At 33.0% G+C, this 22,366-nt stretch overlaps 1 protein-coding gene across 1 annotated transcript; it reads left to right on the forward strand.

The window, feature by feature from the left end:
• Window positions 1-1,147: 1,147 nt before the first annotated feature.
• On the forward strand, window positions 1,148-3,732 carry LOC141660353 (uncharacterized). The gene is made up of 5 exons (XM_074467333.1): window positions 1,148-1,607; window positions 1,782-2,697; window positions 2,959-3,058; window positions 3,145-3,317; window positions 3,402-3,732. The coding sequence occupies exons 1-5, from the start codon at window positions 1,148-1,150 to the stop codon at window positions 3,730-3,732; spliced, it is 1,980 nt and encodes a 659-aa protein (XP_074323434.1).
• Window positions 3,733-22,366: the final 18,634 nt, after the last annotated feature.

Consider the following 22,366-nt stretch of genomic DNA (forward strand, 5'->3'; position numbering starts at 1 on the left):
GTATATTTATTTCTATTTTATCATATGTTTAAGGTCGTGTTAATATAATTGCATGGATGGGAATAGAATCCAAAAGTCTAACATATCCCCTCTTATTCATGTTCTCGTCTCTGTTTTGTTAAGACACAAGGATATTTTTTTTTATCATATATTTTTAACATTGTGTCTATGTATTTGCATGCACTACAAGAAAACAGGGTAAAATCGACTGGACATAACTGACCGACGTCGATTTGGTCACCTTATAATCGACCAACGTCAGTGGTCGGTTATATGCCAACTAAACGACACCGTATCGATGACGTGGCACACATAAAACCGACCATTTACTGGTGGTCGGTTTTACTGGAAAAAAATGACACCATTTTGCTGATGTGTCACTCTTAAAACCAACCACCTAAATGTGTTCGGTTATAACCAAAAATTCTACAGGTTAAAACCGACCATACCTTGTGGTCGGTTTTGTATAATAATAAAAAATTAATTTAAAGTAAAAAAAAGTACCCGTTACAGAGAAAACGGTGTCATTTTATTCTTCTGCCTAAAACCGACCGTTGACGGTCGTTTTTAACGTACTTTTTTTTAATTTTTTTGTTATATCCCTCATTTCTTGATTTTGGGCAAAAAATTAAAAAGACACAAGTGATTGAAGATTAAGTGGAGGAGTTTTAGAAAATTGTAAGTTCTTTCCATATTTTGTAATTAATGTGTGTGTGTGTGTGTTTATGTTGGTGTATGTATTAAATGTTGTTGTATGTATTTAATGTTTTTATTTTTTTATATAATGTTTGTTGTGAGAATTGAAGTTTGGTAGTAGATAATTTGTAAGTTAGTTTCATTTATTGTAATTATAGTGTGTGTGTGTGTGTGTGTATTTTATGAAATACATGAATAATTATGAGATTAATGATAAATTATTTGTTAAATATGTTTTTTTTTAATTTAAAAAAATATTATTGTAGATGGAAACCATTGATCGAAGTTGGATTGGATACCATTGTTATTTTATGGAGATGCCAAGGATAAAGTTGTGTGTTATATATGTGGTGAAGATCGTTATCGGGATGTTTCTAGGAAAGATGGTAAAAAAATAGCAAAAAAAATCATAAGACACTTTCCTTTGATCCCTCGATTACAACGCTTATATATGTCGGCACATGCATCCGATCACGTGAGATGGTACAAAAATAGAGATGTGAAAGATGGAGAAATAAGTCATCCCGCGGATGGAGAAGAGTGGAAAAATTTTGACCGTCGATATCCTTCATTTGCTCAAGAGATTCGTAACATAAGGCTCGGTCTTGCGACCGATGGTTTCAACCTTTTTGGTCCTACCGGGAAAAAAACATATAGTGTGTGGCCCGTGGTGATAGTTTTCTACAATCTTCCACCATCGATGTGTATGAAAAAGCCTTATATGTTCATGACCGATATAGTTCCGGGTCCAAATAGTATTGGAAAAGATATTAACGTTTGTCTAAGGCCTCTCATCGATAAATTGAAGATATTATGGAATACTGGGGTGAAAACATACAACCAATCTTTGAAACAAAATTTTACAATGAGAGCGGCTATTATGTGGACAATTAGTGACTATCCCGCTATGAGTATGATAAGTGGGTGGTCGGGAAAAGGAAAGATGGGATGTCAAGTGTGTCTTGGAAGCGTGCAAGGGTTTCAATTAAAATATTGTGGAAAATGTAGTTTCTATGGCACGAACCAAATATTCCTTCAATAAAATGATCCACTTCATCAAAAAAGTAATTTGTTTGATAACGAAGAAAGAAGATTGTTTCGTGGTCGTTTGTCCGGTGAGGGTGTTAAGGAATTACTTGATGGTTTAGTTTTTCCACACCCGGAAAGACTAATTCGAAGGCAAGGAGTGTCGGATATGGGGAAGAGCATCATTGGACTCATGTCCCATTCTTTTACAAACTCCCTTATTGGTCATCACATAGTTTACGATATTCAATTGACATCATGCATACGGAAACAAATGTTTTTGAAAACATTTTTTACTATTGTCAATACGGCAAAGTCAAAATATCATAAAAAAGCAAGAGCGAATTGCAAGCATTTTGGAGTGTTACCACATTTGTGGATCGATAAAAAAGGAAAGTCACCTAAAGCACCTTATTCCCTTATTAGAAAACAACGTAAACTTTTATGTGAATGGATTAGTTCACTAAAACTTCCGGATGGTTATTCCTCAAATATATCACGTTGTTGTAATGTTGAGGAGTGTATATTTTATGGATTCAAATTGCACGATTGTCACATTTTTCTTCAAAAATTATTGCCTCTCGCAATTCGTGAACTTCTAATGGCGCCTATTGCCGATGCAATCACGGCAATTTCTAACTTTTTCCAAGATTTATGTTCATCTGTGGTTACAAAAACCGACTTGGAAATAATGGAAAAAACGGTTATCAAAGCGTTGTGTTTGTTGGAAATGATTTTTCTTCAAAGTTGGTTTGATTCGATGGAACACTTGGTTGTACATTTAGCCGAAGAAATTAGACTTGCTGGATCTGCTTATTGGCATTGGATGTATCCGATTGAGCGTTTGTTGGGCAAATTAAAACAAAAAGTCGATAATAAAGCAAGGGTTGAGGGATCAATTGCCGAACGATATATGGAGGAGGAGATTTTTAATATTTGTTCCTTTATTTTGCCTCTGACACGATCCATAATAAGGTACGTCGTAACGAGGTTTTGTTTGATGTGCAAAATTCCGAGAATTTAGAAGTGTTCAAATATCCAATTCAATCTCTTAAAAAGGAAGGAACTCGATACATGAGTGATGATGAATGAGAGTTAGCTGAAGAATATGTTCTTTTAAACTCTCCTGAAGTTCAACCTTATCTAAGGTACCAAAATCTTACTTTAAAAAATATGCGTAATAATTTTTGTTAATGACACATGCATGAATTTTGTTAATTTCTTTTTATATTTTAGGAAGTACCAAGATCGTGTTATGCGACAACGCCCAGAAACAACACCTCAAGATTTAGATCGTATTGTCAAAAGTCGATTTAAAACTTGGTTTAAACAAAAGGTATTTATCTATTTTTAATTTGCATGATTTTTTTTTGTTTTAAATTCTTATAATTACAATGTCTCATCGATTTGAATTATTTTTAGATTGATAAAGATGAGGTGGAAGGACCTCATTTTAAGGACTTACTTGAAGGGCCGGTATTAAAAGTTATGACTTTTGATACTTATCAAGTTAATGGATATAAATTTTCAACAAAATCTGCATCCGGTTCTGGTATTGTTGTTAAAGGAAATTTGCACGGAAATAATCTTGATTAGTATGGTCAACTACAAGAAATTATTAGACTTATTTATCAAGGATGCAATCAAGTATATTTGTTCAAATGTATATGGTTTGATAGTGTTGGTAATGGTGTGAGGATTGATAAGAATCGTGTGATTACAATTGATATGACTTCAAGATTGAAGTCAAATGAGATTTTTATTTTAGCTAGTCAAGCCTCACAAGTATATTATGCTCCTAGTGTATTGGATCCAAAAGCGAAAATATATACGGTGGTCAAATCTAAAAGTCGCCCAATTGATGAATCTATTGTTGCGCAAAATGATATAGAGAACGCTTTTCAGGAAGATAGATCTAATGCATCGACTTCGTTTTCGCTCTTTGTCGATTTTGCACAATATGGACAAATACCGTTTATTTGGCATGAAGAAGAAGACAAAGATGAATAAGATGATTTGAAGGATGGCGAAGATGAAAATGAAGGAGAAGAAGAAGAAATAAGTGAAGGTGACAATGAGGATGATGATGATGATGACGAAGATGATGATGATTTTGACGATTTTGAATAACGTCATTTATATTATAAAGATGATTTTTAGTAAATTTTGTAATGATTAGGATACTTTATTTATAAGTTATAGTAAATTTTTTAATGGGTTTGTGAATTTTTAGTTTTAATGCTAAATTTTTATGCGTTTACGTCCGGTTAGGGCCAAAAAATCATAATATTTGACCATAATATTTCCCAGAAAACCGACCATCTCATTGCCTAAAACCGACCACCTTCTTGATAAAATCGACCGTCTCCTTAAAGGGTCGGTCGGTTTTAAGGTGGTCGGTTATAAGAATTAAATTGGCTTCTGATGTAAAACCGACCACTTTGGACATTTGACCTCGGCCGGTTTTAGCAGTCTTGGTCAAAGTACATTTTTAATACTTATTTTCAACGATCGAACTGTACGGATGTTAACTTCATGTCAAAATATGCTTATGCACAAAAAATTAGCACTTTTGAACGAGTACCATTACATTTTTATAAGTAAATTAACAAATTTAAGTAAAAATTAAAAAAAATGAATTCGATGTGAAATGTATAATTTTAAAAGGTATAATTAATGATCGAACCGTACGGATGTTAAATTCCTGTCAAAATATGCTTATGCACAAAAAATTAGCACATTTTAACGAGTACCATTACGTTTTTATAAGTAAATTAGCAAATTTAATTAAAAATTTAAAAAAAATGAAAAATATAAAATACACATGATCGAACCATATGGATCGACTGACGCGGTGAAAATGAACAAATGTACCAAAAATTAGGCTATTTAAAAAATATTATAATCAAAATCATATGGAATATAGTTATTTCAGTAAGTATGTCGGTATTCTGGTAGACAGAATAAGTTGAACATACCATTCGATACTATAAGTATAATTTTAAAATTTATTTTTAATGATTGAACCGTACGGATGTTAACTTCATGTCAAAATATGTTAATGCACAAAAAATTAGCACATTTGAACGATCACAAATACGTTTTTATAAGAAAATTAGCAATTTTGATTAAAAAAGTGAAATAATTAATAAAAAATAAAAATTATGAAATACACATAATTGAACCGTACGGATGGACCGACGCGGTAAAAACGAGCAAATGTACCAAAAATTAAGCTATTTAAATAATAATAATCATGTTTTTATAAGATTTCTTAAATTAGGGGTTTTTAACCCCTAAACCCTAAACCCTAAAATTAAAAAATAATTAAAAAATTAAACTGTGTAAAACCGACCACTTTGGGTCATAACCGACCACCTAAAAAATGCGGGTTTTTTTGTAAAAAATTAAAAACCCCACCTTTAGCAAAACGACACCGTTTTGCATGCTGCACAGGGTTCAAGGTTAAAACCGACCGACCAGGTGGTCGGTTTTAAGGACCAGGCGGTCGGTTTTAAGTCTGTTATAAATAAAAAAAATGGTTCACTTTTTTCTTTTCTCTATTACTTTCTCTATCTCTCTATTCTCTTTATCTCTCTATTACACTCAAAACTTCACTAAAAAACTTTGATTCAATGACGTTTAATTCACGAAGGAGCCCCAAATCATCTCTCATTGCCTCCAGTTTCACTCTCGATGTAAGATTTTCTTACGATTAAGCTATTTTTTTACTCGATTGCATATATGTGTGTATGTGTATGTATTTGTTGTGTTTATATATATGATTCGAAGTTAATTAAATATTTTTTGTGTTTGTTAAAGTATTATTCTCACTTAAATTGATGTGTTGTACTTCAAATCGAACTTCATTGATTTTTCAGTTTTTATGTAAAGTTTTGCATGTAAAACATTCGTCGCTTATGTCAATTTGTTGAATATAGGTTAAAGTCATAATGTTTAGGTATTTCGTCAGTTTGTTTACTCTTTTTAGAAGTATAAATGTATTTTTAGGGTTAATTTTTAGGGGTTTGCTCTCGTTAACACATAAAAGTACTCGAAATGGATAATTCTCACTTACATTTAATTTTACCGTCCCTTTCACCCAAAAGGAGTTGCCGAGGTAAATCCCTCCCCTGCGACACCAACATTGAAGTTCATATGATTTTTCAGTTTTCATGTAAAATTTTGCATGTAAAAGATTCGTCGGTTTTGTCAATTTGTTGTATATATGTATAAGTATAAATTTTAGGTTTTTTGTCGGTTTGTTTACGTTTAAGTAGAAGTATAAATGTATTTTTAGGGTTAATTTGTAGGGGTTTGCTCTTGTAAACTTGATCCGGACTCGAAAATGGATAAATATTGCACTTTATATGTGAGTTTGGAACTTTAATTTGTTGTATATATAGATTAAGTTGATTTAATGGTTTAATTTGTATAATTAAACAATGCTCTAATTAGTTGTGTTTATTTTTATCATTAATTTGTGAAATGAATACGTTTATATGCATTTTATATGTATTTTATGTGATTTTAAATTTTTTTTATGTGATTTTAAAATCATTTTCATGTAATGTGATTTACTAGCATATGTTTTATATGTAATGTGATTTAATATGCATTTTATGTGATTTTAAATGTATCATTAATATGTGAATTTATATGTATCTCTAAGTAATTTTAAATGCATTTTGATGTAATGTGATTTTAAATACATTTTGATGTAATATGATTTTAAATACATATTGGCTAATATATTCTTATTGTTTATAATAGGATATTTTTGCTTGGTTGTTGACGTTGATGATGATTAGCCTCGTTGTTTTCCAATGATGAGGAAAGGGAAGGGAAAGGATGTTGAGAAGAATAAGGGGAAGAAGGACAAGGGCAAGGCCAAAGCCACTAGTACTACAAAGGGCAAGGGCAAGGGCAAGGGTAGCCGACGGATTCAGATTCAGACCCGAATGATCCGACTCGGCACATGACAAATGCGGAGGAGCGGGAATGGTGAGGAAGGCGACCTCAATCACATTCAAGTGGCATATATGGAGAGAAACCGCCATTGAAGCCATATCGCATTGATATCTCTGATGGACAGTAAGTTAAAAAGTTTTTAAATTGCATTATTCCTATATGTTTATATTTTTGGTTCATTGTTCAATATTGTTATGTGAATTGTTAATGTTTATTTTTTTCTTTTGTTTAAATATAGTGTTGAAGATGATACGGCTAAGAAAACGCTTTTGGCTATGATTCGGGAGAAGTGGCCTCTTGGGCATTACACTTATACCGATATCGACGAACGTCACCCGGGTTGGTTGAATGCAAGAGTCGAGGAGTTTCAAGTAAGTTAAAAATTCATTTTTTTGTAATTGTCATTTATTTCTTGATTTTATGATGCATTTATCCTCGTTTCCTTTTTTTTGCAATTTTAGAAATATTATAGGCATTTTAAGGGGCAAAGTCGTTCAAAGGCCCAAAAAATAGTGGAAGATCACATTAAAGTGACGATAAAAAGGACTTTGAACAAGCTTAAGAAGAGGGTGGAGCGAAAACTAAGGGAGGAGGGCGTGAGCAAGTTGTCTTTGAAGTCGTCTTATTGGTCCGTTCCTTTTTGGAAGGACCTTTTGAAGTATTGGGAGAAGAACGAAGGACACTTGCATCGGTCATCGGTTGGATCCACCAACCGACAACAAGTTGAAAGATTGCATAGTGTCGGTGCAAGGTCATTCAATAAAGTTCGGGAGGTAATATTATTATATTCCATCACACACACATACATACACGTTCACCATATTTAATATAATCAACTAATTATTACGACGTGCTAATATAAGTTATTTAATATTTTGAAAGGTAATGACGAACAAAAACAAGAAAAAGCCGACGAGACTCGAGGTGTGGGATAAATGTCATAGAAAAGTTGGATCCGATCCGGAAAATCCCGTCTACACTACACCGGCCGCCATGCGTATTGCGACAATTTTTATGTTCTTTTATGACCATTTTATGTGATTTTAAATATATCTTTATTAAGTGAATTTATATGTACTTTCATGTGATTTTAAATGCATTTTTATGTGATTTTATATGCATTTTTATGTGTTTTTAAATGCATCTTTAATATGTGATTTTATATATATTTTAATGTGATTTTAAATGCATTTTTATGTAATTTTCTATGCATTTCTATGTGATTTTAAATGCATCTTTAATATGTGATTTTATATGTATTTTAATGTGATTTTAAATGCATTTTTATGTGATTTTATATGTATTTTTATGTGATTTTATATGCATCTTTAATATGTGATTTTATATGTATTTTAATGTGATTTTAAATGCATTTTTATGTGATTTTATATGCATTTTTATGTGATTTTAAATGCATCGTTAATATGTGATTTTATATGTATTTATGTGATTTTAAATGCATTTTTATATGTGATTTTATATGCATTTTTATGTGATTTTAAATGCATCGTTGCTATGTGATTTTATATGTATTTATGTGATTTTAAATGCATTTTTATATGTGATTTTATATGTATTTTTATTTGATTTTAAAAGCATCGTTAATTGTTTTAAATGAATTTGTAGGAACGATATGCCGCTATTCTCTAGCGCATGCCCGTGGAGGTTACACAAACGGGTGATCGGGATGAGCCGCGGGATTGGTGGATGGAAGCCTTGGAGGTCCCCCAAGGTACAAGACCGAAAAAGAATTATGTGGTGGGGTTCCCCAATGCTCGGGCCACCAATCTCTTGCCTACAATTGCTACCCGGTACCGAGATTCCACACGGAATGAAGCTGGCCTATCCTCATCCACTCCGAGACAACGTGAAGCCATCCCCGACAATGTATATCTTGCCATCGTGAGGAATGTGCTTACGGAGATCCGTGCTAATCCAAATCGTTTTGCTCGCCAACTTTCCGATGCGGAGATAGCTACATTCGCACGTACCGCTCTCGAAGCCTCGGATCCATCCTCCAATTCCTAGCCAAAGGTTGCAATGGAATAACCTTATCGGTGGCGAGATCGTGCATATCGTGGGCTCCTTGATTGAAGATATCGTGTAAAAGACGGAAGCTCGTGTTGCGGAGGTATAATTTTTGACCTTCTTGTTCATTTATTTGTTTTCATTCACATGTAAATTTTATTTCTTCTTTTTAACTAGTTTAATTAAACTTGTGTATCTAGGAAAACAATCGGCGTGCTATGGAAGTCGATAAGGATTACACGTCCGAGAATGAGACCTCCGATGATGAGGACTTTGATGATGGCGGCGGTGATGGCGGTGGATCATCCGATGTTGATTTGTCGGATTAGTTTACATTGATCGGTTTTAAGACTATTGTAATTTGCTACTTTGATGGTTATGGGATGTAAATTTAATACGTTGTTATGGTTTGATACTTTGTCGGTTATTTGAGATTGCTTATTATGTAATGATATGGTTTGATCCTCCGGTTATCAGAGTTTGTAAATGATTTTGTTGGATTTAATTACTATTGTTTAATCATTAAATCTACTAGTTTGGTGGAATGATTTTAAGTAGTATCGGTTATTGATTGGATTGGTGATTTGGTTGTGAATATTGTTTGGTTGTGAATATTGTTTGGTTGTTTGATTTGGTTTTGTATAGGGACTGCAGAAAAACCTGCAATTTTTTTTTAAAATTAGACCTTAAAACCGAACGACAATAGGCATAACCGACCACTTTTGACCATTACAAAACCCAGAAAACTGACCGTCAGGTGACATAACCGGACATCTTCTTCATAAAACCGACCGTCTCCTTTAGAGGGTGGTCGGTTTTAGGACGGTCGGTTATGACATTTAAGTCAGCTTCTGGTGTAAAACCGACCGATGTGCACACTTTGACCACGATCGGTTATGAGTTCCAGTTAACTTTTTAAAAATAGACATAACCGACCACCAACGGTTAGTTATGACTCAGTGACGTGGCGACACGTGTGCACACGTGTTACCACGTGTACACAGTGACCCCACATTTCAGTAAAATGCCCAGCCACTTAACTGGCCACAATGTTGGTCGGTTATGAGGGTTAAACCCGACCAAAGGTCATAACCGACCGGGCTAAAACCGACCACGGTCTGTGGTCGGTTATGACCCTTTTAACCGACCATTTTGCCTCTTAACCGACCATTTTTGACGGTCAGTTTTGTCCTGTTTTCTTGTAGTGATGGAAGGTAACCATACAAATTCAACTCCTTTAGTTTTTTAATATAAAAAATTCAATTGATTAGTAGTATGTACCACATCAAACAAATGGGAAATTTGGGTTGTATATGTAATGAGTGTTAGAATAATACATAATTGGGAGAGTGTCAGATAGAGGAAGGTACCAGATGAGAGTTGTGATGCTAATCCGCCTTGTGTGTCCACCTTGTCCTGTACTCCCTCACCCCTTTCTTTTTAGTTCGACTTCAATTTGTTTCCCACACACGTGCCTCGACCCATGCTTATGCTTACTTCATGAATTTGATTTAAATTTCTCAAAATTTATTCTGCAAAGCGACCTAATTCACAAGACTACTTCATGAATTTGATTTAAATTTCTCAAAATTTATTCTACAAAGCGACCTAATTCACAAGACTAAGGCAGGGTAGATCAACCTTCGAAGATCCTGTATGTAAAACCTCTTCAATTTATTTCCCCCGTACACACGTGCCATCACTTATGCTTACTTCATAAATTTTATTTAAAGTTCCCAACATATTTATTCCGCAAAGCAACCTGATTTTCAATAACATATTTATTCCGTAAAACAACCTGATTCACAATACTAAAGGCAGCGTAGATCAACCTTCTAAGATCTTATTTGCGAACTAACTACGATATTTTCTCTTCTAATTTTTGTGTTTGAGGTAGTCTATTTGATAATTTTGTATGTACATTATTATTTTAATTTCTATATTATTATTATTTAAATTTCTATATGGTCATTAGTCGTTGCTCACGTCTCACCCTCCTTTCTTTAGTGGTTGGGTCCATTGATCTTAGTCCAAGGAGGCAATGATTGTTTAATGATCATGTAACGTCACCCTCCTGGCGAATTGCGCACGAAGTGTGTATGGGGTGCGGGTGCGTTCGGGGGTGCGGCTGGATTCATATGGGGTGCGCCACATGGCATATCCCCGTACTTGGCAGAAGGGATTCGCTGGGGTACAGGAAAGTGGTGCGAGGAGGGCATAACCACTGACTCACCAGTTTCATAACAAGCCCCAAGTAGAATTCTTAGAGTAAAGGAAAGGCAACCAGTTTCATTTCATCGTGACTGCCGTTCACCGTCACAACTTCGGCGATGTCACAACATCATCTATTTTGGATATTCATATGTGTGTATAAGTGTGCTGCGTATGTATACGTGTGTTGAGGAGAAATTTTATTAAGGTCACATGGGGTGCACCTGCACGCATTCCTATTGATTATAATATTGTTTTTACATATTGAACTGCACGCATTCCTACTGATAATAATATTATATTCATATATTGAGTGGAGATGAGTTGTTAAGTTTTTATGTAATTAAAATGATTAAAGACGGCACCCAAATATTTTATATAGAAAATAATCTGAATTTGGAATAATCTAAACTTATTAATTTAATGAGAATGTAAACTAAATTTAATGAAAATAATATTTATTATTAATTTTTTAATATACTTATAATATATATTTAAAATAATATTTTATTATGATATATCCCGCCGCACCCGAATCCCCATATTTTTAAATTTGCCGAATTTACGTATCCTCGTACTACGTACCCGCACTGCCGCACCCGCACTCGTGCTTCCTATTGTAATACAAACAACATATTCATTAAAGTGCAATTCTGATTACTAGAAACCTCAATTGAGCAATATACTATGCGACTATATAAAGAGCTCATCTAAACTGTTGTTCTGCTGTTTTCGGGAATACCCTGTATTTCGTTTGTACTCTGCATTAAGGAAAAAGGTTTTGTCTACATGTATTAAAAGAAAAACCTTAGCAGAGAAGAAAAAATATGTTTGAGTTGTTTGGTGAGAGTGTTGACACACTAGGCCTTTTGCCGAAAGGCCAATAGTGTTGCTGGTAATCAGCTCTCATCCATGAAAATAGAGAATATCAAAATAAAAATCGAACCTCATTGGAATGGTCAAGAGAATAATGGAGTAGATGATAGAAGTGTATACTTTTAGGTCCACGAATTTATAGATTTTGAGGGAGATGTGTGCCTTGCCAATCTCCTAGCTATGCGTTGGGAATGTTTCTTTGATAAATTGATTTTATAATTTGAATTATTTAGTTGTCATGTGGTTGTTAGAGGAACCATATTTTCTATCACCTGTTAGCTTGTTACTGTTAGCTTGTTACAGAGTTACTTAGAAAGATTGCAGTTACATAGTTAAGTATTATAAAGAATTAGACAACTCGAGGGGGTAAAAGATGGGCACTAGAGTAACTCAGTCCTACCCGTGGATGAAGCAGTGAGCTCAAGATTAATTCGTACCTCTCAAGATTATAACTAAGTCTGCACATAATCCAACACCAAGAAACATAACTATCCATTTTTTACCAACTCCAAGTTTAGGTTGTTAATACATATAGTTGGAAATTAGTACTTCTGCTGATAATTTCATAAGTATGAATAAGCACCCAAACAAGTGCATTTTCCATAACTATGCTAACTTCATGGATTTTAAATGAAATCTCCATTATTATATACTGGGAAGCAATCTGATTAATAAAATTTTTGATACGTGTACATTAACCTTCTAAGATCTTATTTGTAAAATGATCATGATATATATCATTCAGTTATAATTAGAATCTATATATCTATATATATCTATATAAAGTAGGATCTCACGTGTCCTACGTGGCGTTGCTAGGAATGTCCATTCTATTTTCCTGTTCTCTCAATCTCAAACCTTCGCCGAGTCACGGTTTTATTGGCCTAGCCTATTGACGTCTGCCTATATTCTCTTCTCTGCCAATCTGGCAGTCCGTCCGTTACTGGAAATATCAGCAGTCAATTAATTATATTTAGTTTAGCCTTTTCATCTTCTCGTCTGACTCATCATATACATACACAATTATATATGCTCACATTATTTTCTTCAAGTCTAACTACAGATTATTCATGGCAAATCATCTTTTACCTCCTCCAAAACTCCTTTTCCAGATATTATATCACGTGGGAAACAGGGCAGAGGTGCGTCCACGGATGTCCAATTACTATTAAAATTTGAAGTGCAACCCAGATATTTGATAAAAGTCCAGATTGAAAGGTAATTTCATGTGTTTTAGTTATGTTACTCCTAAAAAAAAGTCCTACTTTGTAATGCTAAACTTTTTTGGACTTCAGAGATACAAATCAGAATGGAAGTACTAAACTGTTGCTCCTGGAGACTTTACAATCAGGTTCTTTTTTATTATTAACCTTATATCATACCCACGTCAGTATATGTTTACATTTTTATGCTTCATTTTTTTATAATTTTATGTGTTATTGTTTTTTTGCATCAGTTAATTCAGTTTGTGAAATATTGCTTGAATCCAAAATACAGAATACTGTCGTTAACTTTATTTCTCGTACTTGGCGTGTGGTTGCAGGTTCAGTATTAGGCTTTTAAGATAAAATTTAACGGAGAAATATATTCTTGTCTCTCATCATATAGGTAACATAGAGGTGAAAATAAATTTATTAATTACATATATAATTTCTTTAAGACTGGTTTTGTTATTTTATAATTTACATAATTTGTTTTTGGCCAAGTGAATAACTATATTAAGAAAAGAGGTACAAATCTGCAGGACATACCCAGGAGAAAAAGAGTTGGATGCGCATGCTCAAACTAAACACTCTAGAACTAAATGACAATACCATACAAGTAGGTTGTCTAAATAATTATAAAAAACCTACAATAAATTAATTATTACATTCAAATTTATAATCTTTTTCTGGAAACCTCATCCTGGAGTCAAGTAGAATTTTTTTCATTTTTTAGCTAACAATTAGATATTATGTAGAAGATTTCTGAATTTGTGGTTATATGACCCGTGTTATTATCTGTCTATAGCATGTCATAGTACTTTTTCAGTTGCTGGAAAAAAATAAGTACTTGGTTTAAATGTTTTTTAAGCAGACAATGCAGCTGAGATTGTTGGTGGTGCAGCGATTTTTGCAGTCCCGTTGATCTTATCTCAGTTTTTTGGTGATTCTAAGCCTTGGGGTACTAAGACTGTAAATAATGCTTATGAAAAATTAGCAGAAGATGTTAATGCTCAATTGGTTGATATAACTTCAAGCAAGTAGACACACCAGATATTTAAAAATTGAGCAAGAAATATGTCCCAATTATGTATAATGGTGAAGATAACGCGGGTTTCTTGAAGAAGCTGGCTTTGAAATTCAAGGAACCGGATAATATCACATTGTTTTATATTACACAAGTAAGATGATTGTAACTCTCTTATTTTCTTTTTTTGTTCTTAGTTTTAGTATTGATTTGTCATGGTTATCGATTATCAATCAATATCAATTAGATGTACTAATATGATTTAGATTGTGTAATGTGAATTTCTTTATTGCTTAAGGATATTACATGTCGTTATGATATTGAAAACCTCAACCTCACATTTGCCACCGGTGGTTTGACTTTTTTACAGAAACACCCAAGGTTAGGAATTTAGGATTTTGGTGCCCCGGGTGTTGAAGTATAAACAAGTCCAGTTACAAGTGGTAAAAAACTTTTTACTAAATTTTCTCTAATCAGCGAGATAAAATTGTTATGTAAAATCTTCCGTAAGACCCTCTAGAATGCGGGAGACTATTGGAATTAGAGAAATAATATCATGTTCACGATATGCCTCAGTGACTTTCGGCATGTGACAAACAGTTTTCACTACTGTTGAAAAATCATTACAATATTTATAATGTGATATACACCGGCAGAGGTTTCTTATATACCTCCTCAAAATTGGGTAATCTTAATCATCTCATTGTCTTTCCCTCACCACAATTTCATAACTTTTACAAAGTAATTTGTTGTTTAGATCAAGTTTCTTTTTATGCTTTTTAGAACAAAAGTGATTAATTAAAGTATCCAGATGGAACCCAGGTTTAATGGAAGCTCTTAACTGGTTGCAGGGTTGGTGACAACAAATGGATTTAAAGCTGCCTATGAATTAAAGATGGTGTAGAAAGACCCAAAGGATGAATGGTTGTTACCGTGTTTTATCGCTCTTAATCTTATCTTCGCCTTCATCCTCTTTTATTGTGTTATGTTACTATATTCAAGTATTTCCAATTAATTGTGAATCTGGAATGTTTGCAGAGCAGTGGTCTTCCCTGGATTCAACCATAGAAAGGATTCAGTTTTAATTTTAGTAGTTTGACTGATGCAATTGGGGTATGCTTTTCACCTGTTGATAAATATTGCAACTTGTTTGTATTTTAAAAAGAACCGTTTAGTTACGTCATAAGTTGAAGAGTGAAACACTCAATGTTTCAAAATTATGGTATAGTACTTTATGAATGTAAATTCAGAAGTTTGTTTGCACTAGATTATATTCTTATATTCAAAGTGAAGAACTGAATTTCAGCATCATATGTGTTGGCTTAATTTCTCTCCTTTTCTAAATTTCCACTTCTTTTTATAATCAGGACTGGAATAAGGACTGGGAGGGTATGCCAACTCTCTACGTTCCTAGACGGAGTTGGTGGAAATCTGAAAATCCTGGACTGTAATTAATAACAGGAACATTGATAACAGGAACATATCTTGAGAGTAAATTTTTGGCGGTCATTTTTTCTTGTATCTTGATTAATTATTCATATTTTTTTAAATATTCTTTCATTTTTACACTACATAGTCTGTGTCAAGATTTCTGCTTCCATGCACATTTAATTATTGTGTGAATGTAAATTGTTATTCCAGGGCTAGCATTTGTATCAAATTATTTGCTTGACAGATTAGTAGTTGATCCCCTGTCTTTTGTTTAGACTTAAGAGTATGTTTTCATTTCCTTATATGAGAGGGTGCATCTAAAATATTTAATTATAATAACTACTAATTTAATGACATAGCTTCCATGTAGGCAGAAAGTGTTTTTTTGAACCTAAAAATTTCTGAACAATTGTTTCAATAGTCTCGTGAAAATGTTCCTAATGAGTCTCATGGAAATGTTCCAATCGATGAATATAATCGAAAATTATTTTTAGCATATTTTTGTTAAAAAAACAAATTATTTCAAGGGCTGAATAGTGAGAAAAAAATTGTCTTTTCTTTTGTATATTGAGGTTAACGAATAGTAATAAAAAAAAATTAAAAAAGACTTTTTTCCTAACTGTAAATTGTGTGTAATATTAAATTTATAATTTAAAATATTTTCTTGCACCGCGCGAAGCGCGGTTTTTTTACCTAGTTTATTTTTAAATAGAAGAAAGCTACTATGTGATTTTGGTGATTGAACATGCCAAAATTATATGCCTTGCTTGCGTGATCTAACATTTTTTTTTGACATAAAAGTTCTACACCATTTTATACATAAAGTATTTCTCTGAAAATGATAACAATAAAAATCATATTTGGCATTCTTTATATTGTGCACCAAATTCATATACATATAATTAGCTCAGTTATTATCTTACATAGCATTATTAAACTTTGAATAGTTGATAAATACTCACATCATGCTAAAATTATGTTTTAGATTATATCTCAAAATTTCAACGTGTGATACACTCACATTAAAAAAATTAAGATAAAAATAAAAAAGTTAATAAAAAATATTTTTCTTTATATGATAAACTTGTTAAATGATGTGTATTATATTCTATTTCATAATTTTGTTCAATCTCAGTTGAGCATGATAATAAAACTGATATGAGTGGGACGTTATAATTTGTATCCAAAATCATTAAAATAAATGATAGATATAAACACATTAGACTTTTTTATTTTGTACATGAAGTTGTTAAAAGTAACGACGGGCCTCGTGTTTGCATCGTTTTCTTATTTACCCGACGCATGGATTCACAAAGTTCTTCGGATAATTTGTTGCATTACGGTGACTTGTAACTTAAATTATGCAAAAAAAGAGGTTATCTGAACATTTTCTTTTTTGTTCCAAGGTGATCGAGTAGAACTGTGAAGAACATGTCAATCGTTTGGCTATGCTTTTTTTTACTTTTCTTTTCTTTTGTTCTAATCTTTTATTTAAGTATGAAGTCAACGTTGTATGTTTTCTTTCCCCTTATAAATTATGTAATTCAGGTATGAAATTGGATTATATTGTAATTATTGTTATTATTTAAATTTATTTTATGCTTGTAGTTGTTCTGCAATCCCAGCTCTACTCCTCCCATTTCTTTGTGGTTGGGTCATGTGGATTAGTAAATTGATCCTTTGATCTTACTTCTAGGGTCTGGTTAATAATTATGTGATAGGAATATTAGTTTCATTATTGCAAGATTCCGATTTTTTATAACCAAAAATAGAGTTTTTTATGGTAGTCACGATGTCAAGAATTCATCCAAACTTAAAGTTTTGTATTAATGTCTCATAGAACGATGTCGTAACATTTTAAAGAGTTATTTTCCAATAATTGGTGTAGTGTCACCATATTATCAACTATAAGGAATATATTTAGGCACCAGATAATGGGAATATAAAGCATTCAGATGGACATTGTCTTATATAATTTTAACCAGGCCGATGAATGAATTTGAAGTTTGTTTCTACCATTTCGTCTCTTACTTTTGTGTTCTAAATTTTCCGCAAACCTTAACCTTACTATATTCATCAAAGTAAGAATCCATGCGCCCGCAAGGGTTGGCTCAGTTGGTTAAAGAGAGGAAAATTATCCTCTTGGTTACAGGTTCGAATCCCACGGCAGGAGAATTTATGATTATACCTCCTGAGCCAGAGCCTATCGCTTAAATGGGGTTTACCTTGTTTCACGTGATTTGCAGGCTATTACGTGAAGGATTAAGAATCTCCAAATAAAATCTAACCTCATTGGATTGGCCCATAGAATAATAATGGAGAAGATGACATAAATGTATACTTTTAGGTCGGCTAATTTATAGAAGAAAGCATATGTTTCCTTTGCCGATCTCCTACCTATATATGCATAGGAAACGTTTCATGGATACTTCCTGTTGTAATTAGAATTATTTAGCTATCATCCGGTTGTTGCATTAATCATATTTTTTAACAGTTGTTAGCTTGTAACATATCTACTTGAAAGAATGACCACTTGTGCCAAGCTTGTGAAGTTCAATGGAATAAAGTAGTACATGATCAACACAAATAACCATAATTTTTCCATTTTTACTAACTTATAAGAAGTGTTAGGTAGTTGATAATACATAATTTTACAAAGTACTCGCGCCGGTTACTTTGATATGTTTTCCAGTTATGTTTTTTTTGTTTTTTTTTCATTTTTTTAATGGTAATAAGCATGAATAACCACACAATTATGTCCATCTTCCAAAACTATGATAACTTATGTATTTTATAATATTATATTTTGGTAAGCGGCCCGATTCATTTAACAGTTGACACACATACATAATTTTCAAAAATCATTTTTTTGCAAAATTTGTATGATATGTTTGGTCATATTTTTAAATATTTTTAAGATAAAATAATTTAGTTGGTGAATTCTCTGTATCTTAGTTACTTAATCTAACATGCATTTTTTGTTTTTGGATAAAATAGTTTTGCACTAATTTTTATACATACATTAAAAATACTACTCTGAAAAGAATAACAATAGTATATAATATATAATGTCCAGTTTCATATGATAGTTAAATAAATTATTTTAGGTGTTAGTTATATTTTGCACTATATTTATATACATTTAATTAGCTGAGTTATTGACGAACATGATTAAAATATAAATACTTAATATCATATACTCAAATCAGGCTAACATACATTATTCAAAACAATCAATAACAACATTAGAGAGAGTTTAGGGTTTTAAGAGTCCACTCCCAATTCTAGGGTTCTAACCACCCCACCTCCATTTTTCGATCCTTCCTCCCTCCCTCTTCCATGCTCTTTTCTAGTCATTTATCAGGTTTTTCAATAAAATCGAGGTCTAATCCCTTTTGGATAAATCTAGTTGAGTACCTTGTTATCAAGGTTCTTATTCGTGGCCATCTTTTTGGGATGTTAGTGTGTTCTATCTTTATATTTTTGTGTGTTCTGTTACGGGTTTCGTTAACTTGTCTGAGAAGGATTTATATGGTATTTTGAGAGACATGTAAGACTCGCATCGGGTCTGAGATGGTGGTAAATATCTCAAAATCTCGCCTTTCATAATAAAAAAATGTTCATATTTTGGGGTATTTGTTACTCCAATATCAATTGATGGAATTGATAATTTTGAATATTGGACTATAGATAATGCTTATGTGAAGGTCAATTGTGATAGTACTAATTTCATAATTGGTGTAAGTTGGATTGATCGAGATGTCATTGTAATAATTTTTAGATCGAAGGATTTAAATGTTTTATATGTTAAGCAATCTGAAAACAAAACAAGTATTTGTTTAGCTTATTTTTTGTTTCACAATCACATTATAGTTAATAGTTCGGAAGTTTGTTCATGCTAGGTTATAATGATTTAATATATTTTTCGCTTGTTTGTCAAATAAAAATCATGCTAACATTAATTTTTAAATTATATCTTAGACTCTTAGTTGATCGTGTGATAATAATAAAAATATGAGTAATATTCATGAACTATTTAAATCTTCTTTTTCGATTACATTCAATTTTATTATTATTGTTATGGATTAAAAACTAGGTCGTATTTATTGCTAGGGTTTGTGAGCTTCGAGACTCGATTTGACTGCTCTCATATCTCATGACTCAATCTGCCTTTCACAAGATGCCTACTTACCTTGCTGTTTACCAAGGATCAAGTCAAAAAAGGTAGTTATGATTTGTGGGGTGAGACCCCTTATATAGGCATGGAATGCCTTGAAATTTGGTTAAGGTTAGGAGACTTGGTGGACAAGTCTCAGATTTAGAGTGGACTTTGGAGTCCTATAATGCAGGAAATTGATTCCTTATCCCATAAGATTTCTTAGAGGCCAATCTCCAAGGAATTGTGTCCTTATTTGGACTTTACTTATCATATGATTTTTCCGATATTAATTAGTTACGAAATTAATTAATATTCAGGGTTTGGGACCTTTATAATGGGTTTTATTGTCGGCCCAACCAGGGCATAATTAATGCGATATTAATTACGCAACCAGGGTTTATTTTTCTCCATATCATTTGCCCCCAACTTCCGGGAAATTGTAAAAGATTTCACGGAAGTTAAATTCATTTAATCCCTTACATGGTATCGTTTTCTGCGTAAAGTTTGGAGCGACCTACACATTTACAATGATTTGCCTTATATGTTGCTTCAGGATATTTTTTGAAACTTTCCTATAATTTTTCTTACCTTATTCCTATTTTTTAGGAATTTTCTGGTATTTTTTCTTAAATTTCCAAGAATTTTCTGGAATTTTCCTTAATTTTCTTGAATTTTCTCTTCATTTCTCAGAAAATAAATTTTTCTGAAATTTTCTTGAATTATTCTGGAATTTATTTCAGAATTACCTATTTTTCTGAATTTCCCAAAAAAATTTCCATCTTCCTTTCTCTTTATATATATATATATATACATATATATAATTTCGACCAGGATCTTGGTCGAATTATGCTCTCATATTGACTAGTCGAAACTGTTTTCGGTCAAGATGATTCGATCAGGATCCTAACCGAATTCGGTAAGGACCTCGAGTTGACCCTGTGCTTCTAACCGAATTAAGCAGCTATATTATCTGGTCCTGACTAATTTCGGTCATGGTGATTCGATCAGAATTCCTGATCGACATTTGGTCAGGATTTAATACAAAATTATTTTCTGACCCAATTAAGGTCCAATAATTTCTGCTCGTTGAATTTTCGACCAGGATCATTCGATTAGAATTCCTGACAGAAATTAGGTCAGGATTTTGATTCTTGACCCAATTTTAGGTCGGGACTTTTGATTTGATTTTTGATTTTTGATATTTTTTTAGACAAATAAGGAAGGTTCCAGAATTGAGCCTGTTGACCTTTTCTTTCTCTGGAACTTTCCAAACTATGGACCCTTATTCTAGGCTATTAATTGGGCCTGTTGGGCCTTTCTTTCTGGTCCTTTTTCATGGCCTTTTATCTAGAACTATCTATAATATTCTGGGGTATTCTTAGATAATAATTTCATAATTATTTTCTATTTATTTTTTACTTCCTAAGAGTATTCTGGAATCTTTTGGAACTGGACCCAAGCCTTTGGGCTGGGCTTTTTACCGGTTGTAACCGGTTAATATCCTCTTTTATAGCCCCATTACCCGGCTAGGGGGGCTATATAATGGGGGAGAGTGAAGTGAGATTTCACAACTCACTTTCTCATTTCTCACTTCAAAAACTCTCCTCCCCTCTCTCAACCTCTAAAAGTTTTGCGGTAGAGCAAGTCAATTTCGGCCACCTTCCTCCTCCTTCATTCAGCCTCAAACTTCGACTCAGCCTTCATTAATGGCAGATAAGAGCTCGCAAAGGGCAATGAAGATTGCTTCAGCTTCCAAGCAAGGTAACGACATTGAAATTCGTTCTTTTTATAATATGTCGTTGATATATATGATTAATACTAGGGGAGACGAATACCCATCCACAGCTCATTTAGATTCCTTTGATTATTATAATAAATGGTATAATTCAGCTAGTATTGACCTCCTTAATACCACTTACAATATTCGTCCTTCCCTTAAAATAATTCATGTTGACGGTGGTGATCGTACATGCCACTGAAAACCAGATACTCTATTTGCTTATGAAGATGCCCTTTATGTTGGGCTTAGGTTTACCTTCCAAGAATTTATTCCAAGATTATTAGCTGATTTGCAAATTAATCCTTGCCAACTTCCCCCAAAATGCCTGGAGGAATATCCTTTGTTTTATGGTCTTATGCCTTAGGCAGGGTTTCCCCCTCTCGGTAGCTGTTTTTAGGAATATTTTTCAATGCTATAACAGTCCCCAATCCACTTGTGGCTGGGTTTACATTAGGCAGAGGCCCAAATGCCCACATATTTTCAATAGCGCCTCTATCCCCGATAACAACCAGAATTGGAGAAGTAGTTTTGTTGGTTTAAAATGGGAGAATGGTGATTGGGGCATTCTTTTTCGATCTTCCTTCGGCAAAGTTAACGATGGCAGCCCCAAAACCATTCCCCTAACAGAAGAGGAGGATATTATATATAAAGAGCTTATTAAAGATGAGGGTCAAACTATCAGTTGTACTCTAGTGGAGGAGTTCTCCCTGATTCATGTATGACTTTTTTCGATTACTCAGAAGGGTATTTCTCACTCTCTTTAAAGTCTTCATTTTTTTGACGTTATTAACGTAACTTATTTTTTGTCCGGTGGGACCTTGTCTTATATTTAATGTAGCAGCTGAATGAATTTTTCCATTGATCTTAATTTTCTGCAAACCTAAACCCAACTGTAAAAATCAAATTTAGAATCTTAGCAACACTTGTCAGTTAACAATTTGAATTGTAAAATGGGGGTC

Source organism: Apium graveolens, chromosome 5, assembly GCF_009905375.1.
Source record: "Apium graveolens cultivar Ventura chromosome 5, ASM990537v1, whole genome shotgun sequence".
In the NCBI taxonomy this organism is placed as follows: Eukaryota; Viridiplantae; Streptophyta; class Magnoliopsida; order Apiales; family Apiaceae; genus Apium; species Apium graveolens.

Bases quoted from the DNA above. Each gene is read 5' to 3' on its own strand.
- LOC141660353 (XM_074467333.1), top strand. From the start codon at position 1,148: ATGTCGGCACATGCATCCGATCACGTGAGATGGTACAAAAATAGAGAT. The intron at 1,608-1,781 runs GTATGATAAGTG...TTGATAACGAAG, and splicing joins TAGTGACTATCCCGCTATGA to AAAGAAGATTGTTTCGTGGT. The intron at 3,059-3,144 runs GTATTTATCTAT...AATTATTTTTAG, and splicing joins AAACTTGGTTTAAACAAAAG to ATTGATAAAGATGAGGTGGA.